This window comes from Curcuma longa, chromosome 11, assembly GCF_044706935.1.
Source record: "Curcuma longa cultivar G26 ecotype Majalengka, Jawa Barat chromosome 11, ITB_CL_G26_1.1, whole genome shotgun sequence".
NCBI lineage: Eukaryota > Viridiplantae > Streptophyta > Magnoliopsida > Zingiberales > Zingiberaceae > Curcuma > Curcuma longa.
Window position 1 is genome coordinate 30,076,360 of NC_133871.1, and position 27,177 is coordinate 30,103,536.

Sequence of the window (27,177 nt, forward strand, 5' to 3'; positions counted from 1 at the left end):
ACTTTCATAAGCTTAATCGGCATTCCTTCAAACTGTTTCAGAATCACAAAAGAATCGATTGAACATAATCACAATCTAATACCTACTGTGCAGTGTATCAGTTAACCACCTCAACCCCTAGAAAAATATTTCCAAGTCATTTGAATTGCTCCATGAATTGAATCTACTGCTGCTTCATAGTGAAGAATGGTTTCATGTAGCAACGACCTGACGATATGATTTAGGATGCAAGACAACACCCAAAAGAATGGGTAACTGAGTTGATATGCTATATAACTGTGTAACTGGAGAATAGTTGTGTCAGATTGTCCACAGCTTCGGGATAAAATTTCCTTGCAAACAAATAGCATGGTCTCTTCATTCCATTCCACAAGCACGGTTTCCGGCTTATAAATTTCTGCAAGAAAAGCTGCCACAATTCAATACTAGAGCAAAAGAATGAAGTGCACGAATCCTCGCATTGATATTGTGAAGATAAAAGATATGTGCAATGCGCAAAGAAATTGTCGATATCGTAGTGTTGTTATGGTCATTTCATCATAGATAGGGAAGTTCACTAGGTTTGTTGTCCAAACCCAGACCTTGGTTTTGGGTGATTGGGGAATATTGGGTCGACCATGATGGTCGGGTACAAGAAAGTTGATGGAGCTAATGGTGACAGATTAAAAAGATGATAGATCTCATTATTTCAAACAAATCTAAGTGGATTACCTGTTCATCACTGGTGACATGGAAATTCTCATCAATGGACTGCCAATAACAACCGTATCAGCCGATGAGAAGTTAGTGGATAGCACAGTTAGGATCATTTTCGTAAAACAAGAAAGAATTCTTACTGTTATGTTCTTCAAGAGCTCGTAACTGATGTCTTGAGCTCGGTATGCTTTTGGATGCCACTTCCCTTCTGACCAATCGACATGTGTCACCGACCAATTAGCAATTCCAGTAGGATCCACCATCTGCAGGGTGTAGAAATAACCTTCTGGTTAGTGATAATTGAAAAACATCAGTTAGCTCTTGGCTAGAAAAGGCAGCCTACAAAAAGTTTTATCTGCATACAGTTAATAGAGTTGGCAGATAATGTTCATCAGCATAGCAATTGCGACTGTCAAAACCTGGCTGTTCACATCAACAAAGGGAAAAACTTCAATATATTTATTTATACACAATTTTGTTTCACAAGTCAGTAAAGGAGCTAGCTGTAACTTCTGCATCTTTTCGTCAAAATGTGAATAAAACTTTACCAATTGAAAAAGAAAAGCCAAGTTAAACAAATGATGATCAAGATATTCATAATTTGGATTCCAGTTCTCCCCTCTTTTAAACTTTTCTCAGATATGATGCTTTAAAAGAGAAGTAGAAGTGTGCTTTGCGTGTTGTTTCCTGACTGTTTTACTTTTCTTTCTTCTTTGCGGTAGGTATTGAGGATGTGTCACACTTTCATATAACTATAACAAGATGTCTTAATTTCCTTAAACATCAAAGATGTCTGAGACAGGCTATATGGCAAAAGATTATTTAGCCATGAGAGAGATCCCAATATTTTGTTAAGTTTTAACTGCATTGCTCTGGTCCTAATCAGTAGAGCACCTTCAGGTGTAGAAAACCAAACTAGGATGAACAGGCATGTATTACCTTGCAAAAGAGCTTGAATTTTGTATAGTAAAGGCTGTCTGCCATGACAATTAAAGCATGTCGGCGCTTCATTGTGAACCACTGCATTGTATGCAAGAATCTATAAGTACTCTAGGAACATGGATTGACAAATATGTATCTTACGTTTATTAGAGTTAAAAGAAGACAGCAGACATTCTAAGACCAAGTTATTTTGTTGAAAAAAAAGACCTGGGAACCCTTTCTGAAGTCTTTTTCTTCAATCTCAGGTAACATATGCTCAGTATACCTTGCATTTCCATGAGGCCCAGGATCCCAGAAACTGGTAATAATGCATAAATTAATTAGCAAAAAAAAAAAATCTCAATCAACACATGAACACTATAACAAATAGTCCATAATAGGAGAAATGGGGTGAGGAAAAAATTAAGATGATGGACTTACCTGTCAATGAAGCTGATATTTGTTGCCATCAGATAGTTGTAGACATAGTCAAAGTTATGAAGAGGAACACAGCTGCCAAAAGAACAGCATCAATGGTGACAAGATAAATAGGGCAACTAAATTTTGGCAAGCACCCAGAAGGAATACCTGTCAGAAAGTAACACAAAGTGCTGATTATCAGGGTCTTGAAGTGCATTTGCTAGAAGCCGCCTCTCTGCATCAACCATAGAAATCTTTCCCCAGATAACCTACAAAATAGACGGATACTTCTTTCAGGAAACTTAGAACATTTAGTTGAATTGTTAGTTTGACATAACAACAAACATGAGATTATTCCTCAAAACTGGAATTTCATGAGGTTATTGGTTTAGCACTCTGATGTTGTTCATGGGCATACACTAGTAGAAGTTATTCATAAGCCAGAGAGCAATTAGTCAAATCTATGCGGTCCTTTCTATTTTGCCATCCTAGCTGATTGTTAGGTATTGACTTGATGTTATTGTTGATTTCTCATTCCTTCATAAACTCACACAGTTGATCAAAGTACATCAAACTAAGCTATAACCAAACTAGAAGTCAAATTTCATACTTTTAACTCTGATAGGGTGTCTCTTTGTCATTACTGTGAGGAAATCCATGCCAAACAACTTCTGCGCCATTTATGCACTTCTAACAGAAGTAATGGATCTTGAGCATATAATATTTGGGCTGTGCAGTATAGCAATTTAGATCATGTTATAGCACATATATATAGCATATCCACTTATCTGATTCTGTTACCATATCTCTATCAGTTCTATCAAAACTTAAAAGGATGACTATTTGTTTTTGTTTTATTGGGGGAAGGAATCTAGCCTGAAATGATTTAGTAAAACTAAATGAGAACAACAAAATTGATGGTAACAATCTGTGAATGAATTCGACATCTTAAAAAGGAAGGAGGAGAAAGATTGTGTCAATGATAAAGGGAAATGTAGACAGAAGATCTAGAGTTTGTGACACTGAGCATTAAGTAGTGGAGATGCTATAATGGTCTGTTACAATGCTTGCATGCTTAATATGCAACATCACTTAACAGACAAAGCAAAAAATGACAAAGAGGAAAAATTATATTATGAATGGATAAGGTGTATCTCTTAACCTCTACACTACCAAAACTATCATGATGAAACAACAGTAAAGGAGAATGTTCACTATATCATTTGGGTCATAATATATATGATCTATAGATATCACGGTTAAAGGAAAGGTTGCCTCACCCCCTCATGCAATGGGCCAATGGGGCAAAGCCCTCCATGATTTACCTTCCTTCCATATCACTTGGGACAGTACTGAAGGGGCCCCCAGGGTGAGGGTATCACCTTTTGCCACAATATAGATATCACAGTTAATTGGTTGTTTAAATTTTTGCACATGCATTTCTATGTAGATTCATGGACAAGCTCTCACATAAAAGTATACAATAAAACATTTTAGTCACTAGACTCCTTGACTGTCAGTATGAGAATCTGGTCTATTTACAACTCTACTAAAGCATAACATGAAATCCAAGACATCTTGTTTTGTATTTATTTTGGTTTAGTAATTCTTTTCAATTTTTTTTCAGTAAAACTTAGGGCACTAAAAGGACATGGATCAGAAACCAGATTATTATGTACCTTTGCGCTTCGAATGTCACTTCCCACAAAAAAAGGGCTCACGTGGACTGGCTTTTCTCGTGATGCATGCACATAGATGGAGAATCTCCCATCATGACCCTGTAAATACAGATTAAGTTATGGACTTCAATCTATAACATGGATAAAAGTCCAGCTAGGTAGCTTCAGTTCCATTGTGATTTATTCTGAGGTGCTAATTACCTCCCAACTTGTTCTATGCAGCTTATTTGCACTTCAATGTTAGACATTATTGTACAAACTGGGTGCAAATGCTTGATCAAATGGAGAGATTAGTTAGTTCTTCATTTTACACGATTAGATAAGGTACAGATAAAAAAATGTTAAACACCCATGTTTTTAGGATATTTCAAAGATCTGACTGGGACTATCTGCTGTATAGAGGTAGAAGCCTATGTGACCAGTATCAAACTTTATGACTAGTAACATTACAAGATATTAAGATAGTAATACTGCAGCCACCCACTGCCACTATTTTTAGGAATTGTTTAACCGTTAGAAGCTCCAATGATATAAGTCCTTAAGATGCTTGAATTTCTCGAAGATGAAGAGGCTGGATAATATATTCATTAAAGAAGAGATAATGTTGGAGTGACAGTGTCCCTTCTCTTTTATCTGGTCTGTTTGTTAGTAGTTGGAACCTTACTAACTCCTTTTTTTTTATGTTCTCAATTCAGACCTGACAAAGCTACATGTTCCTTCCTTCCCATTTTATCTTTTAAGAATGTCAAAGAAATAATGCAGTCAAAATATATCAGGGTCCTGTGCCTTTCACTAGAGGAGACTGAAACTATGAAGGATCCCCTTATTGACCTGATGTTATCTGATATCTGAGTATTGCCAATAAGTTCTCCACCAGGAGGGGACAAACACATTACTGTAAACTAAATAAAGAACAAAATAGAAACATGAAAAAACAGAACTATATGAATGAAAAAAAACCAAGTATGACGAACACAGAGAAGAGATTGAGACAAAATACTTAGACAGTGAACCAAACATTTGAAGGATGACTTAAAGAAACCAAGTATATTGCTTGTTCAGTTAATTTATGTACCAACAGGGCATTACTTCCAAATCACAATGACAAAAAATAAAAGGACAGTTGCTACAAAGTCAGGAACAAAACATAAAAAGACAGCCAAGCATGCATAGGCAGTCAACAAAAAAAACAACAACAAAAATCTCAGGAACTTGTGAAATTGAGCATCCAAGATGTGTGCATGATTAGTGAAATTTATAGCCAATGAAAATAGCAACATTTAAACTTCCAAGTTTGCAACTATTTTGAGTGTGCCAATAGACATGTCAATATTAAATTGCTACACTAACTAATGAATAAATGATATTATATTCAACTCAAAAGCCTGATGATTGGTCCATTATATCACAAAAGTTCAAAATTACAATAATCACTAAGCAGAATCTATTGGACGACCTGAAAAGTCCATGCAAGTTCATATATACAACTAAAGGTCATCTCAGTGCATTTGTTTTACCTATTGGCCTTTGGTAAAGCAATCTTGATAGTTCTCTAAAACTAGCATAATAATACCGAGTCACATAAAGAAACATGAAGCATTTCAGTTAATGGAAAAAAGAAGTTAGATCTTTACCTGAAAGAATTTCTCCCAGAGTTTCTCCAAGGGCAGTGAACCAGGAGTCAAGAACATGAATGCTATTTTTGGATTTTTTGGCTCAATAGATGGCATGGAGAGAATTTCCTTGATAAAAACATGTGAAGCAGCCTCTTCATCCGTAAGAACACGGGCCACAGGGGGTAACCAATCCTTAAAGGGACTACAAACACTTGAAGAAAAGAAGTAACAAGCAGAATAGCGGCGAGGGGGATAAACATATGTCCCAATCAAGGTTACACACACCATGCATATCAAGATGAGGATCCATTGAGGCCGTTTTGAAGTTGGTCTGTGGCGCACTAATGGCATGGTTTGCACCTTCCCATTGCCTAAATGCCATGCTTCAGGCACTTTCATATTGTTCTTCCCAAACAAGAGTCCAAAAATATTATCACAGACTATTCATCATTAACCACGACCACTTAATTGTATACTAAAAATAACCATGACACACTGGAATCAAGACTGTAGCCTGCAAGGTCTATCATTCAAGAGAATCTACTGCACAGGGAGAAACAAAAAACACATCACAAATCAGACTATCCGAAATCAGTAACAGTCTTTGTTAAGGAAACATAAAGGAACTGATTTGGAAGAGTATATAAATATGGACTCTTTTACAACAAGTAAAAAAAAACTGTTTTCTCCTTTTGAAATAGTTCACAATTTATTCAAGAAAAATCAGAACACTATTTGAATTACAAAAAGTTGATGAAGCTATGATATGCAGCAAACCTTAGTTGGATTTTCCTTCTCTGCTTAGAGAAAAAGAAAAATCATCACAGGTTAAATTATGTGGCTAATATTCTCTCCTTTTTTTTTTTTTTTTTTGTTGAACAGATGAGCTACTCTGGAGTAGTAGCTGATCAACCTGATTTTCTTTAGTTGAGAAATGAAACTGAAAGAAAGAAAAACAAATAAGAAGCGCATTTAATTTTTCTTTAGTCTAAATGATTCTCTCAATTTGAACTGAAATAAAGAAAAACATATAAGAAGCACGCTCATCCTTCGAGTCTAATTTGCTTGAATGATCCTTTATCTCTAGCACTATGCCTTCAAAGCTTGGCGAAAACGGTTACAACACTTGGTCAGAAAGAAAGAAGTAGATTGACTTTGAGATCTTCATCGATGCAACTTCCATCTACCAAACACATTGAGCGTTTTTCATCTTGATGAAACTAACCCAATGTGCCAAATTACAGAATTAAAATCGATTCAACTCCCAGAACCAGCCTTCGACTAGTAAACTCACGACACCGATAAGAAAAAGAAACACCCGTTAATCAAGCTCTCAAACAACAACAACTCTCACACCTTGCATTTTGCCCGGATCTAAATAACTCAAAAACCAAACCTAATCCGAAGAAGAAGCTGATAAACACAACCAAAGATCGAATCTTTCGAAGCAGAGGCAAATATCTACCTGAGAGTCAATGGAGATTGCCCTGGGGCAAAGATCCAGCAACGGAGGGGGAGAGCCAGCTAGGGGAGCCAAGAGATCTACAACGACGACCAGAAACGGAGAGAGGAAGGGCAGAAGGTAGAGAGATCCCGAATAATGTAAGCTGGTCAGAATTCAAACAACTATTTAAATAGTCAAAAATTAGCAGCTTTCACACTTTCTACCACTCTTCTCCCCTGCAAGCAAATTTTTTTTTTCTAAAAAGAGAGACTTTTCTTCCTTCTTCGCCGCCTCCTCCCCGTCGATCCTTTGAACCTTCGTGCTGGTGGTGGCCGTGGGGGAGAAGCAGGAGGAGGAGGAGGCGGAGGGCGGCGAAGGGTACCGCCGTCTTCTGGGCAATTTTAAAATACCCCAACCTTTAATAGATTTCTTAAAAGTAACCTCTAAGGTTTATAGTGTAAATTTTGTATTTTAACAATTAGGAAGTCATCTGTAATTTCTGAAGTTTGGAGGATGAAATAAAACGTTGATAAATTTAAGGTACGTGAAATTTCTTTTTAGTCCTCCAATTTGTACAAATCATATTTGTAGAAAAGTGGAAGATTAGACATTAATTAGGATATTTTAAGTAGTATTTGAGAAAATTAATCCTTATTTAAATTTTTGTTATGGATCTTCTTCTTCTTCTTCTTCTCCACTGCCCTGAGCACGCTCTCGAACGCCGCCACCTCACAGGGGATCCGCAGCACCCCTTCCTGCCCGAACCCGAACTCCTCCTCCGCCTTCCCCAGTAGCGCCGCGAAGGCCCGGTGGCCCAGGTACTCCGTCGGGATCACGAACCGCCGCATCTCCTCTCCCACGCTCACCGCCAGGTACCCCTTCGGCACCACTGCCGCCGCGTTGTCGGAGAACGACTGCGCCCCCACGGAGAGATTCTTCCATTTCTTGAGGATCTGCTGCAGCTTCACCATCTCCGTGATCTTGCTGCACCGCCTCTTGGTCGACTCCATATATGTCTAGCTGATCAGTTTAGCTAGCTAGATCTCGCATCCCCTGTTAATTTTCTCCTCTAAACGCTGTTTTGGAAACGCACGTAATATATAGTTCATAATCTCCTTGAAGATATCGTACGTGATCTACCAGTCTCACAGTGCATTCACTGTCCTCGCATATCAATCTGCATGCGATCGATCACATTGCGTCGTCGGTTACGATAACCCTAGTGGACGTTGCTCTCTTCAGTAATTTATTGGATTAGGGTTCTTGGAACAAACGTGCATGGTCGAGGGTGAGTAGAAAGCAGAGTCCCAGTGAGAATCCAAAGCAATGCATCAAATTTCAGTTTTGGCCTTGTTTAAAGGTGGTTTCTACATGATCAGATCATTAATTATCAAGCTAGCAGAGTTAAATCTGATCATGTAAAACTCAACTCCTTCAAAGCTGGTTGATCAGTTAAAGTACTCTCTGATTGCTTGCTGCAGTACGACCACTGCTCATCAGTTAATTTAGTTGGGGACAGTTTTTCAAACCCTACGGCCGTCCTCTGGTCCCTTTGGATTGACTAAATTAATTGCAGGAGAATACTAACAAGACTTCTAGGCACTTCCATGGAAGAACAATAGAATAAACTTGATTAAAAGAACAAAAAAAGCTTAGCTGTAATCATTGACCAATATTTAGTCTTCCTGTTGCCATTAATGTGAGGAAGTAGGAAAAGAAGTGCAGGATGAAGCTTCAGTCCACCACATGACATGGCCTAAAACTTTAGCTGGCAATCATAAAACCAATCAAGAGTTGTTAAGTTGGAGTTCAGCAAATCATTGGCCAAGTGGAGGTGTATAGTGAAAAGAAGATGCAAGAAAGACAGATGATAATATCAAATTCCATATGAAGCACAGTCATACAAGTAGATGTGATATGTTTGTCTTGTTCTAATAATCAATGTACAGTGTACAGTGAGAGGTAATCAATGTTTCACAGAGGAGGTTGATCCAACTTCTACAAAGTAGACCTCTGCTGTAACTGTTTCCTTCACGTTGGGAATTTCTCAATCTTCTCTCAAACAGGGTCTCTTGAGCTTTCATTCCCAGATTGAGTGGTCGCAGGCCCACTCATCATATCCTAAAACAAAATAGAGAAGACTGATTCATACTAATATTCAGTAACCAAAACAAACATGACTAGATGGATGAAGGAAATGAGCCCATTCCAAACAGAGTGTACAGCAAGTTGTCCTCTGCAAGTTCTCCGAGTCTATTGAGCTCTGGAAGTATGACTGTCGCAAGGTCCGGCCTGTCCTTTCTCCTGAGCTCAGCGCACTCAAGTGCTAACTTGGCCAAGCTTAAAGCTTCCTCGACTGGCCAATCATGCTTGATTGAATCAGTCTCTTTCTGTAAATTCCATGGATTAACTGCAGTCTCACTTGCAGCTAGGAAATATGAGAAGTTCTTCAGTGATACAAGTAGCAAATTAAAGCACGAAGGTTCTGTTTATGTCGAAACAACAAACCTTTCATGGCATTCTTGTTGCTTTGGCTTGTTGGCTCAGAGCGGCATTCCTCAAGGAGGAGACCGGCCCCCCTTGAAATACTTAATTTCCCCTTGAAATACTTAATTTAAATAATTAATATAGAGAAAACTTAAAATCGGCTCGGTCCATTTGTACATCGGCCCATAATCGGCTCAATGTACAATGCCGTTTGTAAGAGGGCCCGGCGGTTTAACCTGCGAACTAAATATCCAAATCGAACCGAGAGAATCAGCCGCGGTCCGGTTCACTCTCAGAGCTATTTAAGCCTCACGTTCTGATGGTCCACAGGAGCTTTGCGAATGCTCCCGGAGCACAAAATGCCGGATAGGGCTTCCGCCACCGCTCTCGTGTGCCAGGGGATATGCCGATCTACGTTCCTTCTTCGATCTGCCGACCTCCGGCGGCCAGTCTGATTTCTTCGCCTCCTTTGCTAAAGGTACGGGTTTTGTCTAACGATTTCTCTACTGCTGTGAAATCTTCGCTGGTTGTGTTTCGAAGGCTGGGAGAGGGCAATGGCTAGGGGGCTGCAGGTTCGCCGCAGGAAAGAAGAGGAAGTGTTTTTCCTCGTGTTCGGTCGCTACCAACAACGATGTCGGATCGGAGGTGGAATTCCCTCGAGACTACTTCGAGCTCCTTCAGCAGGTAGTTCCAGTGGTTTTACTAGTTCCGTGACTTTTTTATTTGGATTATATGACAAGTACGGTGATTTGCAGGCGAAGGAAGCAACTGAAGTGGCTCTGAGAGATGGCAAACAATTGCTGGTGAGTCGAAGATTAACTTGTGAACAATGTGCAAGGAACACTAACAATATTTTTATTTTTATTTGCGGGATAATTGCTCTGTCGCAGGAAATCGAGTTCCCTACTGCTGGCCTTGAATCAGTACCAGGTTATCTTGTACATGTGATATTTTCTTTTGCATGCCAAATGGTTACCCGAATGTTCACTCATTAAAAAAAAAAAAAAACTGCGATTAGGTGATGGTGAGGGAGGGATTGAAATGACAGAAAGCATGCAGTTGATAAGAGGATTTTGCGATCGCCTCATAACTCCTGAAAAGGCAGCACGAACTAGAGTGGTATGTTCTTTGCGGAATTAGTTTTGTTCTGCATAACTTCGTTTGTTTATCTGCTTGTGCAAACGATTTGGTTGATAATGAACTGAAAATCATTGACCCCAAATTATGAAGAACCAAGAAAATCATATAACAATATCAAAGACGTCCCAATATAAGTCAATATTTGAATTTCATGAACCATTGATTCCATAGCTCACTTGGTGGTTCAATGACATCCAATCTCTTGTACCTTGGACTGATTTATTATTTTTTGGTGTGTGTGTATGTGTGTTTTAAAATGTTTTGCAAGATGAACTAGTTGAAGCAGGAATCAGTGCCTAGAATGGGTCATTGAGCTGTCTGATTTTGAACATTGAACGTGACATGTTAGAAACATAGTATTTTCTGATCTATTGGCTAAAAGCTCTGAACTGTGTAAATGTGTTTGCTTTCTGCTTTGTATGTACGTGCAGTTCTTCCCAGAGGCAAATGAAGTTGACTTTGCAAGAAGATCAGCTTTTGAGGGAACCACATTGAAGCTTGACTACCTGACTAAACCATCATTTTTTGAGGATTTTGGTTTTGTGACCAAAATCAAAATGATAGAACGGGTGAAGCCAGAAGATGAAGTTTTCTTGGTTGCATATCCCTATTTCAACGTCAATGGTTAGTCTTGTTGCCCCCTACATCATCAGTTCAGCTGCCTTATCTAAAACAATACAGTGCCTTTGTTTCACAGAAATGCTTGTGGTGGAAGAATTGTACAAGGAAGCTGTTCTAAATACTGGAAGAAAGTTAATAATCTTCAATGGAGAGCTTGATCGGATAAGAAGTGGATGTATCCTGTATCACCTTTAAGAGGAATGAGAATGATAAAATATTATTAGTTTATCAATAGAAATTAGGGTGATTAACAAATGCCACCAATGTATACTATTCTAATGTTTTCACTTTATTGTCAACATGCCCCCTTTCCATTGACAAATGCAAGATTTAGGTGGCAATCTAGAAGGGTAAAATAAATAGTTTGGTCTTAGACAGGGGCATTTTTATAATAACATAAAAACCTTAATGGGGGATTTGACACTAATCAAACTGTAGGGGAATTTTGAAAATGCTAGTAAACGTTGTGGGACATTTTGAAAATTACCCTAGAAATTATCTATGCAAATTTTATGGCTTAATGGTGTCTTTAGAATAATTCTTTGCATGCGCAACATAACAAAATTAGCACAAAAGCTGACATTTCGGTTATAAACATCAAAAAGTGTATTTTAGTTTTGTAATGATACTATATTGCTATTTCTCGTGTGTCATGCATATTAATCTTCATCCCTTGCATTGCACCTGAATGACTAATCCTCTATTGTTTTCAGTTATTAAATGCAGGACATGTAGAAATATTACTCTATTAATCTTTGTTAATAACATTTTCCCAATGTCTGTAGGAACCTATCTACAACCTTGTTCTTTAATTGTTGTCCTAAATGAGTTAGATTATCCACAGTTCTTCTACCCCAAGTTGGCTGCACTTTCCAAGACGTTCCTTCCTAAGATGGAGACAGTATATTACATACACAACTTTAAAGGACTTAAAGGAGGAACACTTTTCAGGTTTAACTTCAATAGTCTGACATACTAAGAAAGTGATGAGAAATGTCGGGACTTCAATTGTTAATATTAGTAATTGTGTTAGATAGATTATTTTCTCGCTCTCCTTATTAAGGAATTTGCAATTATTTTAACCTTTTGAATCATTTTTTATCTTTTTTCCAGGTCGTATCCTGGCCCATGGAAGGTACTTAGAAGAATAGGCAATAAATACATGAGTTTGCATCAACAAGAAGAAATGCCATCACTGAAGGAAGTTGCACTCAACATTCTTCCATCAGCATAATCTCCATGATGATACTAAAGATTCAACTTATATCCATACAAAAGCCCCATCTTTCCCTATCCCCTATCTCTAGTTGGATATTCTTGAGTGGCATTTGGCTGCAGAAATGTGTCTGATGCAATCTCCGAAGAAATTTATTAGCAATGCGATCTTCATGGAAATATTACTTCCTATCTGCAAGTTGGAGTCTCAAGTTTCTTGGCAGAATGGCTGCTGTAGCGTCGGCTTGAGAAATTTGTAGCTCTGCATCAGCTTTATTTTGTGGTTTCTATGTTGAATGAATCTTCGAATTCCAGCGAGCAAGTTGATCATATTTCTACTCACCAGATCAGATTTCTTTTATGACTACCTCCACGTCTAATATCGCTTGTGTAGCTGTGTGAGTTTCAAATACATTGAAATTTCTCTCAATTCATTAGCATTATATGAAATTATAGGTCATTTAATGTCAATATTTGGTATTAATCAAATGTTTTTTTTTTAAATATTTAATTTTTATGATTTAATTAATTTTAAAGATAATCGATGCAGCTCATGCTCAAAGTCACCATCAGTACAAGGCCGGTTTAGAATTACAATCGTTTATTACTTCGGCCCGTCAGTCAATAAGCCCATGGGCCGTGGGGAACTGGAACCCTAATTCCCCAACTCCGCCCCTCCGCTGCTATAAGTGTCATCCCTCGCCGCCTGACTTCCTCGTCCTCGATTCATTGCATCAGCTTCTCTTTCTATTTCCTCTCTCCCAACTCTCCTCGGGTAGAGGGGACGGACTCTGCGTCCCGATCTCCGAACACGGCGACCCAAATGAGCAAGAAGCGGAAGGTAAGCTTTTGAAGTCCTCGCCCTTTTTCATTCTCGAAGATCTATTAGGATCTTGGTAAATATCTCCTCAAGAGTTTTTCAGCTATAGTTCGTTGTAGATGGAGCTGAGCCGAATGATCAGCCCGCTGGGGACGGGTACTCGGGCGTTGATATCCGCGTGAGACCGATGCGAACGGAGATCGTCATCAGAGCCACCAGGACGCAGAATGTAGGCGGTAAGCTTTGACTTTTTCAGATTTATCACAGCTAATTTTTTTTGGTCTTCTTTATCAGATAAAATATCTGATATCCTGTCTGTACTTGTATAGTCATACTCATACATCAGATTCTAATGTTTCCTATTTTCATTTCCTTACAGATAATGCATTGGTTTTCATTTGTGAAACATGATAGTGTACTGGTACTTCTATTAGTTTTCCTTCTTTTTTATATTGTCATGGCTCCTTGGTGAATTTGTTTTAATAGCTGTAGTTGCACCTGTTGATAGAAAAAGTTTCTTAAAAAACATTTTTTTGAAACTGACTCAATGGTGCACAAAGAAAAAGCTGTTTGCAGCAACGGCCAGACAACCGTAGAGATGGATCCACAGATGAGTAGGTTGCAATACCACTCATCTACTATTTCTATCTCACATTTATGCTCCACAATATCTAAAGCTTTATTGATTAAAAGAGATGCCCCTTTATTGGGCTGAATTTGAATCTATAGTATTTTAAAAAAAATCCTGATTTTTTTGTCAAGGTTTTATTTTTTTTACTTTATGCAAGGTTGCATTCATAGATAGAAAGGTTGGTGCAAAAATAAAAAGCTGCTCTGCAGCAGTGGCCAGACAACCGTAGGGACATTACTTATCTACTAATTCTATTCACTTACACTGATGCCTATCATTTGATTAAACTGATAAAACAATGGACAAGGCAATGTGTAACTTTATCATGTTTTTTAATGAAAGATTCCACATTGAATATTTCTGTGGAAGCTGTAGTTGCACCTTTTGATAGAAAAGGTTCCTCTAGTTGTTTGTGGATCCTTGATTCAAGGTGCACAGAGAAAATGCTGTTCTACAGCAGCGGCCAGACAACCGTAGAGATGGATCCACTGATGTTTAGTTGACAATACTATTCATCTACTAAATCTTTCTCATATTTATGATGCTCATAGTGTGTAAGCTTGATTCATTTCTAGTGATGTCAATCATTCCATCAAATAGATAGAAAGGTTGGTGCAAAAATAAAAAGCTGCTCTGCAGCAGTGGCCAGACAACCGTAGAGACAGTACTTATCTACTAATTCTATTAACTTACACTGATGCCTATCATTTGATTAAACAGATAAAACAATGAACAAGGCAATGTGTAATTTTATCATGTTTTTTAATGAAAGATTCCACATTGAATATTTCTGTGGAAGCTGTAGTTGCACCTTTTAATAGAAAAGGTTCCTCTAGTTGTTTGCGGATCCTTGATTGAAGGTGCACATAGAAAATGCTGTTCTACAGCAGCGGCCAGACAACCGTAGAGATGGATCCACTGATGTTTAGTTGACAATACTATTCATCTACTAAATCTTTCTCATATTTATGATGCTCATAGTGTGTAAGCTTGATTCATTTCTAGTGATGTCAATCATTCCATCAAATAGATAGAAAGGTTGGTGCAAAAAATAAAAAGCTGCTCTGCAAAGTGGCCAGACAACCTTAGAGACAGTACTTATCTACTAATTCTATTAACTTACACTGATGCCTATCATTTAAATATTAAACAGATAAAACAATGAACAAGGCAATGTGTAATTTTATCATGTTTTTTAATGAAAGATTCCGCATTGAATATTTCTGTGGAAGCTGTAGTAATGCACCTTTTAATAGAAAAGGTTCCTCTAGTTGTTTGCGGATCCTTGATTGGAGGTGCACATAGAAAATGCTGTTCTACAGCAGCGGCCAGACAACCGCAGAGATGGATCCACTGATGTTTAGTTGACAATACTATTCATCTACTAAATCTTTCTCATATTTATGATGCTCATAGTGTGAAGCCTGATTCATTTCTAGTGATGTTGATCATTCCATCAAATAGAACAATTGAAGTTAACCAATAGAATATGAAAATATTTATATTTGTTTTCCTGTTTCTCCATCCGGTTCCGTAGTAAATTTTTGTGGATATATTGTTGCACATTGAACAATGGTTCCTTCTGACTTCATTTTCATGTTATGTATATTGTAGACAGACTGCGGTGGCGACAGAGATGGTAACTGTTGCAATAAAGTCTGGCTGGAAAAAAAGGTGCCAAGATAATTTCCCCCAACTAAGGAAATCAACACTGATGTATGCAATTTGGTAAGGGTGTTGCCAATTGTTGATTTCAAATGCATTATACATAGTATGTTAATATCTATAATATACCAATAGTAAAGATAATAACAGGAAAACAATCAAAATTACATAGTATGTTAATATCTATAATATAGAAAAAAAAATGATACTTTGGTCTAAGTCTGGTCACACCCGAGATAAATTTGATGCATTGCCCAACGTCAACATAACTATAGTTATTGCTATAGCCATTGCAAGATTTTCATGGAAATAAACATAAAAAAAAACTTAGAGCCTTCTTTCAGTACTATCTTATTTACTTCATGAAGAAAACACAACCTGCTCGACTTCCATGTAGGCCGTTCATAGAAATATTAGAATTCAGTATTGTAACTTCACATGTTTATTGAAATCAAGTATTTCTAAGAGACGTTTAACCAGAATGCACTGATGGAATGATCACAAAAACAGGTTTGTCTTTGACCAGCTAAGAATGTACCAAGTTATCTTAGGACATCATCTTAGTGATGATGATGGTCTTGGACATAACGAAGACTGCAGTATTTGCAGACAGCAGGTGCTTCCAGGTCGAGGCAAATAAGCTCTATCGGATGGCCAAGGGCAGGATTACGATCTGCACACAAAGAAGGAAAACAATTAGAATTGCGAAAGAGAAAGTGGGAAGCCATGGCAGAACCTGGAAGTGTGGAGTTGAGGATAACCTCCTTCAGAAGCAACAATGCGCTCTTCAACTTTGATGGGAGGCACCTCATTGAGCAACTCCATCGGCGATTTCTTGCTGGTATTCTTCCCTGCTCAATGTTACACATTTATTTTCATCAGTCAGTTAAAAAATTCAGGTGCAAGTCAGACTTATAGATTATCATGTGGAAAACCAGAAGCAATTCCAGAAACTGTATGTTTATATAGATGTTCTTAGGAACCTCAAGTTTCTAAGCTAACCCAAGTAACAATTGTCTCCCATGCTAATGCCTTTCGTCTTCCTCATCATCCTATTTCTACACCTTAAAATGAAAATTTCCTCAAAAGCTAAGAAATTTCATGTGAAAAATTCCTCAATCCAACTGATACAGTTGGGTTATTAGGACCATATCAGCATAAAATCATCACCCTTTCCCTTGAAGAAAAAAATTAACACTTTTTTCGTCTTCAACAAACAGACCTACCACCGGACGTACTCATTCAAAGCTCTAGAGAATCAAAATAAAGCCACAAAATCAAGTGAAAAATCCTAGATTTAATCGACGAATCAAAATACCTGCATCCACTTGGCAGTGTGTTCGCAGACGAGAGAATTGATCGCCCTTGCCCTCGGAGGATAGCGGAAGCTTTTTAGGGTCTTTAAAATTTGATATGTGTTCCCTTATATTATCAAATTTTAGGGTGGTTTATAAAATGTTCTCTTATATTATCAAATTTTTTAAATGCTCTTAAAATTTTAATTAATATCAAATACTATCGAATATATTTATTATGTGGTTCACATATTGTTTATTAAGAAATAAATATCTTAAGCGGCACATAGGACCGTATTTTAGTCTTGAATAAGTGATATTTTGTAATAATAAAAATTTTAAAAGACATTATCCAAAAGGAAAAAAAAATACATATTATTAAAATAAAACGGCCCTTTATACGCCGCGAACTACGGCTGTCTCAGACGTGATAGAACAAGACAAACGACCATATTTTTTTTATCCGTTTTATCTGCACCACTGTACAGCAAAACTGAGTCTCAATTGTTAGCCTGCAACATATGGGGCCCGACAGGTGGACTAATGAGAAGTATTTATTTTGTGTTCTGTGCCTTTTCTAAGACAGCAGAACAGCTTCACGTGTTTTTGGTTCAGATGTAACGGTCACGTGAAGCAACTTATTTAAGCACGTTACGGCGGACCCAAAAACACGTGACGCAGAATATTCGTCTCCGGTTCCTTTGCTCCTGCGGAACATCCTATTTTTCTTGAAGCTCTTCGCCATTTCCCCCTTTCTCTCTCTCTCTCTCTCTCTCTCTCTGTGCCGAGAACGAGCGACTCTGGGAAGGAAGGGCGAGAATTGAAAGGCGGAAGCTTCGGCCCGTTCAGGGCGGCGGAGGAAGGGAGATGGGCGGAGAGCGGAAGCTCCCGTTGTCGCGGTGGGAAGCTGCGGCGGTTGCTGCGGCGGTGATTGCGAGCTTCGCCGTAGGGCTCGCGGCGCTATACCTCTCGATGCCGGTCTCCGATTACAGCTTCCTAAAGTTGCCTCGCACCCTCGAGGACCTCCAGATCCTAAGGTTTAGCTTCTGATTTTTTTTTTATTTTCTTCTATGAACATCTTCGACGAGATCCATGATCCATCTTTAGCTCAAAGATGTTAGCAATTTTTTTTTCACGTCTTCAACCGGTTTGGCGATTCGAGATTTGGCTCGTGGTTCTGCTTCTGGTTGGGTCTTTTTAGTACTAATTACTCCTTTGGGAAGGGAATGGAACAGTGTCCATAATTTTTAATAATTTTTTGAAAAGAGAAGGTCAATAGTACATGTTAATTGAATCGTACATGTTCCTAGATTATGACACGACAAATATGATATCCATACTGGTAGGGTTTAGACACTTTATGACGTCTGTGAATACCTAACACAATCCTCTATAGACTATAATGGAAGACCTTTCGTAGATAGAATGCAAATAGAAGAAGTCTGAAACAAAAACGTGGTAATATTATTATGTGGACTTCGTTGGCAAAAAGAATAGAAATGTTAATGAAGTAGGTATGGAAATACTAAGATAGATATGCAAGATGGAAAATAACACAGAAAATATTAATGAAGTAGGGATGGAAATACTAAGATAGATATGCAAGGACTACTTAAAGATGAAATGAAAAATACTACTCTCCAAGAGGACAAGTTGAGTGTACCCAATCATGATTAGATGAGAGAAAATATGTTAAAATAGTATGATCATCATAGTTGGTAATGAATTTCATATTCAGTCATGTTGAATCGATTAGAATTAAATGTGTGAGAGGAAGAATGAAAGTAAAGACAATACTGGTTAACATAATTAAAAGTGATTGAGGAAATTAAATCTGAGTGTTTTCAGAATATAGCATTGCATACATTTCAATTGAGTAAAATATAGCCTACTGCAACTAGTTGCAATTGGCACTGCTTGATGATGGTGATGAAATGTTCCTGGATTAATTTCACCAAAAAAAAAAAAGAATAATCATGTTGCATGCTATGCCATTTTTTTTACAATAGCAATTTGGAACTGAAACTTGCATTTGTTCAGCTACAAATGGTGATTTCCACTTAGAAATGAAATCTGAACTGTTTGATGAACTATGTGCATTTTTGCAATTCAATTTCAGGAAAACATTATAATTTTGAAGGAACAGCATAGCTGTTTATATACAATGCATTTGGAAAAATGTTGTTGAATGTTTTTTAAAGTCCAGTTATTGCTAATGTCTTGTGTTTGAATCCCATCTTCATCAGGTGAGTACCATTCTCTTTACGAGGCATGTGAATGTTTGAGAAAAGGTTTCTTCTGTTTTTTTTCTGAAAAAAAAAATTGGGTGATGGTTCTTTTTGTTAAGTTACAGAGCATCAATCATTGCTTACTTGTGAATTTAATTTACTTTTGAGGTTTCTCGCCTATATTTCCACAAGGAATTTCTCAACTTCTGCAGTTCAAATGAATCAAACACCATTTCTTTGGCGTTTAGGCATTTTTGTTTCATTTGTTACAAAAAAATGCTTTAAGATGCTTGTAATTGACGTAGGCTTTTGTATGTTCAAATTTTAAATTGATCAGGTTGAACTTTCTTAGGTTTCTCTTTTCTTCTCTCGGTTTCTTAACATTCTCCAAGTCAGTTACAGAAAGTTAAACAAAACACTATAATTTTCCTGTTTCTCTTTTATTTTATTTCAGTAATTGTGGTTGCTGGCATCTTAGAGGTCTAATGGTAATCCCAATGTTGTCTTGTGGATAATTTGATCATATTTTTTTTTAATCCAAGGAGTGTTTCTTCTTTTTAATATTGTATTTCCTTAAAAAAAAACAATGTCTTACTTACTACTCTTAAGTTATAAGCATCATCTCTTAGATACTTCTGGAATAACATTGTTATTTTTTGAAATTTGTCCAGAGATCATCTAGAAAGCTACACAAGTGACTACACGGTGCAGGTTTTGATATGCTATTTTGCAGTGTACATATTCATGCAGACTTTCATGATCCCAGGAACAGTGTTTTTGTCACTGCTTGCTGGAGCCCTATTTGGAGTTGTTGGAGGTGTGATACTGGTCGTTCTTGCAGCAACTGCTGGTGCATCCTCCTGTTATTTCCTATCAAAGATGATAGGAAGGCCATTGGTTTCCGCATTGTGGCCAGATAAGATGGGCTTCTTCCAGGATCAGGTAAATTGTATAATACTGGTGTTCTACCCATATCGTCGGAAGATCCTTCATGTTATCTAGCTTTGGGAATAAATGGTGATTTAGTTCCCTTATTTTTGTTATATGATATAAAACTTTGTGCTCTTTGAAATTCAAGCCTTTTACTCATTATCAATCTCTATCAGCAGGAGGAACTACTACTTTCTTGCTTTTACTATGAGAAATACCACCCAATTTGCTTCAAGGACTTACCCGACTCTTTATTTCTTCTTTTGCTTACTAACAATGGAACTACCACTACCATAATTGATTTCCTGTGCTCATGTTGAGCTAGGAACTCATGAAAGGGCTAAAACAAGGGAAGAGAAACTCATTCTAGTTGCTTAGTTAGAGTTCATCTGAGGAGAAAGTCTATGGTTTTTCATGGTTTACCATTCTTTTAATTACATGAATCATATAGCTGATCTCAAATATCAGGATTAATATGGGCTTAATGATGAGCTTGCGGCATTGTCACCAAGTCTCATTCTGATTACATGAATTATAAAGCTGACCTCAAAAAGTTGGGATTAACGTAGGCTTGATGATAAGATTGTAACATTGTTTACCAAGTTTTATTTTGATTACATGAATTATCTAGTGGAGCTCAAGTAGTTGAGACTAACACAGGCTCAATGATGAGAATGACTATACATATTTTAAATCATCATTTCAGTGTTTGATAATACAAATTTTCTGCTCAACCTATTAATGGGGGGTTAGCTAATCATGGATAGGTTGCTCGAAGACGTGAGAAATTATTGAACTACATGTTATTCTTGAGGGTGACACCTACATTGCCAAACACATTCATTAACATGGCGTCTCCTATAGTCGATGTGCCGTACCATATCTTCCTTGTGGCTACTTTGATCGGACTCATCCCAGCTGCATATGTGACAGTCCGGGTACCATTCCCTTTCTTCTACTCAATTACATGGCTGTGCGAGCTTAAACTAATTGCTTCTGTAATTCTTGCAGGCAGGAACAGCCCTCGGCGAACTGCGGTCGGTGGCTGACTTGTATGATTTCCAAGCATTAGTGACACTCTTCTTGATAGGAATTGTTTCAGTTACACCTACATTTATAAGCAAGTGAAGTGCACAAGCCTATATTATGGTCGTTGATGACTATTTGGAGTCGGGTACATGAATTCTCCAACACTCCTTATTGATATACGACTCCAAAAGTTGATTCTCCTCTGATGTCGATTTGGAGATGATCGTCAAAAGCAGTGTGACCTACATGAATTGCTTGTATCAACTATTGTATTTCTAGTCTATTTATTGAAAGCTGATACAACTTGTGCACATAATCTGATCAGGTTCTAATGTTTGCTTCTGTTGTGTGAGTTACCAGAAAGGTTAATTTTATACACAAATCTGATCTGAATTTTTTTTTAAAAAAAATTTAAAATTTTGAATCGGCTCAGTTTGTTTGTTTGGTTTGATTTGGATAGAGTGCAAAATACAGAGAGGAAAATCCCTTCCCCTGAATCTTTTCAAGAACATGCTTTACCAACTGAGTGGAATATTCAGTTTGTTGATTTTTCTTGAAGAATCGAATCTAACACAGTAATGATTTATCATGAAAAGAAGATATATATGGAAATTATTATGCATTCATGATTCATTACAAAGAATGCATAAATTGCAAAAGCATACTGCAGCGAGGAAGAAATAACTCTACTAATACAACACAACATGATGTTTATGCAGGATAATACGGAGCAAACGAAGGATTAGACGGAGATAACTGCAAGAAAGGAACAGATAAATCATCAGAACCTGCTCTAGGGCATGTATTCTATGTGAGATACTAAATAAGAAAGATGTTCAAGCTCAAAGCAAAACCTTTTATCAGAGGAAAAACACAAATATTTCATTTCCAGAAAGAACATAAATCCGGTCGCTTCTTTAGAAGTATTCCAGAGTATAATATTGATGTTTTTTTTAACTCTATGGTCATGCTGAATGAAAAATCATGGACAATGACTCGCCTGATCTATCCAGACAAGCCAGTTGGTTGGGTCAGACACAGGCTAGACAGATAGGCTAGTTAATCCAGCTGGTTGGTCCATTGAGTTAGTCAGTCCAGATTGGTTTTAAGAAAGAGAGAATATTTTTCCATCACCAAACACAAGAGGATAAGATTTTAATATCACATCCAAACGACAAAAAATAATGTTCTGATTTTTTTTTAAAAAATAGTTTTAGCATTCAAATTATTGTTCTAGCACTAAACAAACCTAATTATTTAGGAGCATCATTTTATATAGAGAAAGGCCACACATCTGTCCCACAAAAGAAGCATCTCAGAACAATTTACCTAGATAGTGTTGTTTAACATCAAGGCAAGTCTACTAAACCTGCAAAAGTATAAGCAAAAATATAAGAGTAAATATAAAGCACTAATTCATAAGTTTATGTATGAGCACAAGCTTCTACGATTGGATATAGATTTGTTAATCATCTTCTCACACCCGGCATTCTATACAAACTGGTGCTCAAAAATATGCAGTGCTCATGATGCTAAGGAATGAAAGGTATCATTCAGTTTGTCTTGTATACTGGGCGCCGAACACTGAATGCTACAGCATTAGTCTAGTGCCCAGGTGTATAGAGGTCAAGTATAAACTATCATTTATAGGCATTGAGCCCCTTTTTGCATCAGTTAATTTATGATCTGGATTCTCAAAAGATATTACAATAATATGTAGAGCTTGTAGATAAAACTGGATCATGTAAGATTTGCAATGTGATCTTACTTTGGTGTGGAATGGAGCAAAAATGATCTTTACATCTTCAAAGACCTCTTCAATGGGCTTCGTAGCATTTACCTGTATGGCCAAGTAAAGATATTTACATCTAAAAAGGCAACTTTTCTACATATCCACATTTTTTTTTATAAATATGGCCAACAACCTACCATTATATAGAGACAAGTAATACCATACACAACCACAAGTTCAATTGTGAAAGAATACAAATATATTAGATACCATTTAAGTGTATGCTTAGTAGATTCTTTCGACTTCTGCTACATTATAAATATTATATTAGAATGTTTTGTTGCAACCTCTATCAGATGTTCCTTCTAGTAATCTGTGTAGATCCAGCTAGGAGATTAGGGCACAACAAATATCTTGGTCAACTCTACTCAGCTTCAAGTTGGTTGTTTTCTAGTACCAGTGTTCCACCTTAGCATTAAATTTCATAATACGGTCTGAAAGGAGAATGAAACCACCCATTGGTATCACAATACCAAATACCCATGAAGGATGAAAAGAGTCTAAGATATGATTCCAATGGTGCCAAACCCCTCGGTACACGTAAGTGAGAATAGTATTAGATTATCTCTGGGCAAAAATGTATAACTGATTAGATGAAGATTTCATGAGTAAAAGCTTAGTACCTTTCGAACCTTGCCCTTCAGTTCATAATGCTCAACAACAGGTAGACTGGATTCAACAAAAACTCTAAATCGCTTTCTTATGGTCTCAATGTTATCATCAACTCTCTCCTGCATCATACAGAAAATTAAAAATGGCAAATTTGGGGAATGGAAAATTAAGGGATAAGACCTGGTTGCGGCTTAGAAGTCTGCGTTCCATCTCTTCCTCTGGACAGTCAAAAAATAGTATGAACTCTGGCTCAATCTTTGTCTATAACAACAGAATTTTTTTTTTTGTAATGAGTATATTTATAGAATTATATTGCAGAGTTGTAACAGCTACCATATTGTCAAATTACCCCATTCTCAAAAGCAGCACGGTTCTCTTCATTTCTGGGAAAGCCATCAATAAGAAATCTGTCATTTCCACTCTCAATCATAGCCTTCTTCAGAAGATCAATTGTAACCTCAGCAGGGACGATTTTCCCTTCCTTGATCATGTTTGAGATCATGGTACTGGAGAAAGAATGTAGTCAGAGAAAAACAGTAGCCATTCTAGTTAACACTCCAAGTAAGCGCAGATAACAGGATATTCAACTTGGTCATATCATTCAAATGCAGTCTGCAGGCTGCAGCTACTCAAGTCTTTGAAAGAGAGGATATGTTATGTGTTGAACCAATTCATATCACATGTTTTGTGTCATGGGTTTCTTCTGATCCTCTTACCATATCCCTTATCTCCTGACAATGGAAAGTCACTTCCACTCAAAACAATTTTGCAGAACTAGTCATTTTCATATTAGGATCAACCTACCCTTGTATCCAATTTAAAATTTGTACATTTAATCACTTCAGGAGACTTGCCAGTCAGCTGTGGATGACCATCTGGCCAGCTATAAGGTGATCGAATAGGATTTCCCTAATTTGTAAAGCTGGTTCCTAGTTACTCAACCTAATTCCACCCTAGTTAATGATTACTGCTGAGCCCTGAAACCTGATTTTATAATGTTACTAAAAAGTAAACAAAGTTACACTAACATATCCTTGTATATATAATCAGATTGAATATAGTAAATACCCATTTTCAGAGCCAGATTTAATTTCTGCACGCAGAAGATCTCCAGCGCTGAGATGGGTGAAGCCATAATTTTCAACAATCTTTGCACACTGTGTGCCTTTTCCACTGCCAGGTCCCCCTGTTACATACGTCATGTCAGATTGCAACACAAAAAGAGAAAATAGAAAGGTGTTTAGCTTATCAACAAATGCAAATGTAGAAAAGACAAAGAAAACAAAATGAATCAGGAGATTTATGAGTAGCATCTTTGTATTCTAATCAGCATCTATCTACAAATATTAATTTCAGAGTCATATGGTAAAAGTCTTTCTACATCAATTCTCTTATAGGAGATAAATGACAATTTCACAGATAGAAAGAGAACAAGAAATACAAAGAATCCAATTGCCAAAAAAAGTTTTGCTGACATTGGAATATTCTCAGGTGTTATTTAAGATTAATGTTTTAATATTAGAACAAATTATGTCTGATAGAAGAGGAAGTATGCATATGGAAGGATAAAATGCAACGTTAGACATAAGTATAAATTATGTGCAGTGTTCTGCCAAGCAGGTATGACCTCATAAATGACAAGATTCAAGGAAAATCAACTAGCATGATATCAGATCAAGTTGAGAGTTTGAATACTTAGCCTATTTGTTTGGATTTTGTAGGCTTATGGGAGATAGGAGTAACTATTTGGTACCATGGTGCATTGAGTGCTTCACAACCCCTTTCTCAGTGTATTATATGTGTACATCATAAAGCTCCTTAGATCCTCTTAGAATAGTATAGGTTTTGTACCAATAGCCGTATCTTTTCTTACCCCTTGAGCTTTAGAAAACACAATTAGTGCCCAATCCTAATAGATTACCTGAATAAAAATATCTCCGAGAAAATAACTAAATGTTCAGATTTTCCCTTCTTTAGTGACAAAGAAGTTCAAATTATTCATGGTTTCAGGACTCGAGGATCAAATTTACTAGAGCATGGAAAACTGTAAGTATGAATTTGGATTAACCAAATAATTCATGGTGATATTACTAGTAAACCAAATTGGCTACAAAATCATGTCATTGTTTTTAAGCAAGAAATTATTACCTAGCACAAACACAACAGTAATCTTCTTGTCACCTGGGAAACTTACATGAGCATCCTGCATTCAAACATTTAACAATTATACTTGGTGCACATATGTTTCTTATATATTTCCTACTAAGGCAATTTAAATATAAGAACAAATAAAAATAGAGAGAGCCAATTGCTTCAAACAATGTCAGGCATTCCATGATATTGACAAAGGAAGGAACACAAGTCCCAATGGCATATGTTCATTCTTTATTCAAAAGAAATCTCCTTTCAATTAAAATGATTCCATAGAAAGTAAGATACCTTGTTAGAATCTACCATCGTGCCCATGACTAGAGCTAATTCTGTTGTGTACTAACTGAAACAAACAAATACAAGTTTATTTAACATGCATTTAAAATTATATAAAAGGAAGTAAAAAAAAATCTGAGAAATATTGTCAGAGAAAGCAAATAATGCAGCCAGGGATCAGATATACATTTAAAGACCAGCCAAAGACTATTCTTGCCACTATCTGGAGTAGATACAAAGAGAGTTGCTGTTAATTGTCACAAAAGAAAGTCATAAGATTTACGAGCATGATAGTTGTCATGCTTATCATTTGCGGATCTAAGAACCCACAGAGCAGAAAATAACACATCCAAAAAAGAAAGCCATTTTTTTTTTCAGAAACACGAGTTCTATTTCCATTGAAAACGATTCGATAAGAAATACGATATCCTTCCAACAAAGAAATTTGACCCTCTATACCAATATTACGAATCAGAACCCAACATCTCAATCAATGAATCGATCTTGCACACAGATCTACTCCCGAGCATCTCTCCAAACCCCATAATCAAGATAAGAAAAAGATCTCAGCTTCGTTCGTGCAAACCTTAGCAGATCTAAACTACCCCACTCCAGATCTGGGTATCAATTCCATCAACACATGCAAAAAAACATCTCAGAAGCTGAATCGGAACGTTATATCGACGAAATACAATAGATCGGAAGAGGGAAGGACAGGCGATGAGATCCAATACCTGGCAGCAACGCGAGCTTCGCTTCCAGAGTCACTCTTCCGCTCAACGACGGTGGAGGGAAATCGAGATCTCGGCCTCATTTATACACCGAGAGAGGAAGGCTCGTCATTCCAAACCCAGTTCCAACGCTCCGGCGACATGGTCATACTCGGAACACGGATGACGCTACGATCTCCATCGGACGGCTATAGACACACTTCACAATAAAGCTGTCAAATGGACTAACTCATAGCATGAAACGAACTTAACTTAGTAGTTAGAAAATCTCTAATCAACCAAATTTAAGACGAGTTGCGGGTTAGACAAGTTATATTAAAAATTTTAAATTTAAATTGATCAAATTAAAATTGTTAAATTTGAATTATAATTTAGATATCAAATCCACTAAATTATTGAATTTTCTATTTTAATTTTAAAATTTAAAATAAATAAATAAATTTTTTCAACTTGCGGACTAATCCAAATCTGTTGCGGGCCAACTCATACGGATTGCGGGCCTAGGTGGATTAATCCATCTAAATTCATTTTAAAATAAATTGATAAAATTTCAATTCAATGTGCCTAAACTGTTTAGCATGACAGATTAATTCGACGGATCCAATCTAAATTAACGACTATATTACATAGTCAAACTGAATCTAAAATTAATCAAGTTATTAAATAGTGATTTAAGTTTAATTTATTATTTTTAAAATTTATTTGAATTTAAGATCTATTTAATTGCTTTTAGATGGCTTTAATATGGATAGATAAGCACGCTCGCGCTTAAATAGGA

At 37.0% G+C, this 27,177-nt stretch overlaps 6 protein-coding genes and 4 non-coding genes across 11 annotated transcripts; 6 read left to right on the top strand and 4 right to left on the bottom strand.

The window, feature by feature from the left end:
• Positions 1 to 118: 118 nt before the first annotated feature.
• Positions 119 to 7,049, bottom strand: LOC141839407 (glycosyltransferase BC10-like). Its single transcript, XM_074727148.1, has 11 exons — positions 6,798 to 7,049; positions 5,351 to 5,875; positions 3,717 to 3,815; positions 2,206 to 2,306; positions 2,059 to 2,130; positions 1,846 to 1,936; positions 1,636 to 1,716; positions 1,060 to 1,119; positions 837 to 959; positions 712 to 750; positions 119 to 397 (listed from the first exon to the last, which is right to left on the bottom strand). The coding sequence occupies exons 2-11, from the start codon at positions 5,729 to 5,731 to the stop codon at positions 269 to 271; spliced, it is 1,176 nt and encodes a 391-aa protein (XP_074583249.1). The 5' UTR covers positions 5,732 to 5,875; positions 6,798 to 7,049; the 3' UTR covers positions 119 to 268.
• A 371-nt stretch (positions 7,050 to 7,420) lies between these two features.
• On the bottom strand, positions 7,421 to 7,881 carry LOC141837549 (auxin-induced protein 15A-like). Its single transcript, XM_074724924.1, has one exon. It carries the CDS (start codon positions 7,784 to 7,786, stop codon positions 7,421 to 7,423), a length of 366 nt encoding a protein of 121 aa, XP_074581025.1. The 5' UTR covers positions 7,787 to 7,881.
• Positions 7,882 to 9,609: 1,728 nt separating this feature from the next.
• On the top strand, positions 9,610 to 12,675 carry LOC141839409 (protein LPA3). Of its 2 annotated transcripts, XM_074727150.1 has the most exons (10): positions 9,610 to 9,741; positions 9,804 to 9,947; positions 10,019 to 10,066; positions 10,154 to 10,193; positions 10,282 to 10,382; positions 10,835 to 11,027; positions 11,101 to 11,199; positions 11,858 to 11,975; positions 12,138 to 12,260; positions 12,291 to 12,675. In XM_074727150.1, the coding sequence occupies exons 1-9, from the start codon at positions 9,667 to 9,669 to the stop codon at positions 12,256 to 12,258; spliced, it is 939 nt and encodes a 312-aa protein (XP_074583251.1). In that variant the 5' UTR covers positions 9,610 to 9,666; the 3' UTR covers positions 12,259 to 12,260; positions 12,291 to 12,675. The 2 variants fall into 2 exon arrangements, with proteins under 2 accessions (XP_074583251.1, XP_074583250.1); XM_074727149.1 differs by having other exon boundaries at positions 12,138 to 12,675.
• An 876-nt stretch (positions 12,676 to 13,551) lies between these two features.
• Positions 13,552 to 13,716, top strand: LOC141842450 (small nucleolar RNA snoR143). Its single transcript, XR_012602889.1, has one exon. It is a non-coding gene; the product is annotated as a small nucleolar RNA snoR143 (small nucleolar RNA).
• Positions 13,717 to 14,065: 349 nt separating this feature from the next.
• LOC141842453 (small nucleolar RNA snoR143) lies at positions 14,066 to 14,228 on the top strand. The gene has a single exon (XR_012602892.1). It is a non-coding gene; the product is annotated as a small nucleolar RNA snoR143 (small nucleolar RNA).
• A 267-nt stretch (positions 14,229 to 14,495) lies between these two features.
• On the top strand, positions 14,496 to 14,658 carry LOC141842452 (small nucleolar RNA snoR143). The gene has a single exon (XR_012602891.1). It is a non-coding gene; the product is annotated as a small nucleolar RNA snoR143 (small nucleolar RNA).
• A 272-nt stretch (positions 14,659 to 14,930) lies between these two features.
• Positions 14,931 to 15,093, top strand: LOC141842454 (small nucleolar RNA snoR143). The gene has a single exon (XR_012602893.1). It is a non-coding gene; the product is annotated as a small nucleolar RNA snoR143 (small nucleolar RNA).
• Positions 15,094 to 15,915: 822 nt separating this feature from the next.
• Positions 15,916 to 16,403, bottom strand: LOC141837550 (NADH dehydrogenase [ubiquinone] iron-sulfur protein 6, mitochondrial-like). The gene is made up of 3 exons (XM_074724925.1): positions 16,358 to 16,403; positions 16,117 to 16,206; positions 15,916 to 16,028 (listed from the first exon to the last, which is right to left on the bottom strand). The coding sequence occupies exons 1-3, from the start codon at positions 16,401 to 16,403 to the stop codon at positions 15,916 to 15,918; spliced, it is 249 nt and encodes an 82-aa protein (XP_074581026.1).
• Positions 16,404 to 17,407: 1,004 nt separating this feature from the next.
• LOC141838271 (putative membrane protein At4g09580) lies at positions 17,408 to 21,219 on the top strand. The gene is made up of 4 exons (XM_074725702.1): positions 17,408 to 17,687; positions 19,550 to 19,820; positions 20,576 to 20,746; positions 20,820 to 21,219. The coding sequence occupies exons 1-4, from the start codon at positions 17,518 to 17,520 to the stop codon at positions 20,934 to 20,936; spliced, it is 729 nt and encodes a 242-aa protein (XP_074581803.1). The 5' UTR covers positions 17,408 to 17,517; the 3' UTR covers positions 20,937 to 21,219.
• A 200-nt stretch (positions 21,220 to 21,419) lies between these two features.
• On the bottom strand, positions 21,420 to 26,509 carry LOC141838272 (UMP-CMP kinase 3-like). Its single transcript, XM_074725704.1, has 10 exons — positions 26,403 to 26,509; positions 25,681 to 25,735; positions 25,390 to 25,444; positions 24,310 to 24,427; positions 23,591 to 23,747; positions 23,422 to 23,502; positions 23,253 to 23,360; positions 22,606 to 22,677; positions 22,167 to 22,206; positions 21,420 to 21,593 (listed from the first exon to the last, which is right to left on the bottom strand). The coding sequence occupies exons 2-9, from the start codon at positions 25,705 to 25,707 to the stop codon at positions 22,201 to 22,203; spliced, it is 624 nt and encodes a 207-aa protein (XP_074581805.1). The 5' UTR covers positions 25,708 to 25,735; positions 26,403 to 26,509; the 3' UTR covers positions 21,420 to 21,593; positions 22,167 to 22,200.
• Positions 26,510 to 27,177: the final 668 nt, after the last annotated feature.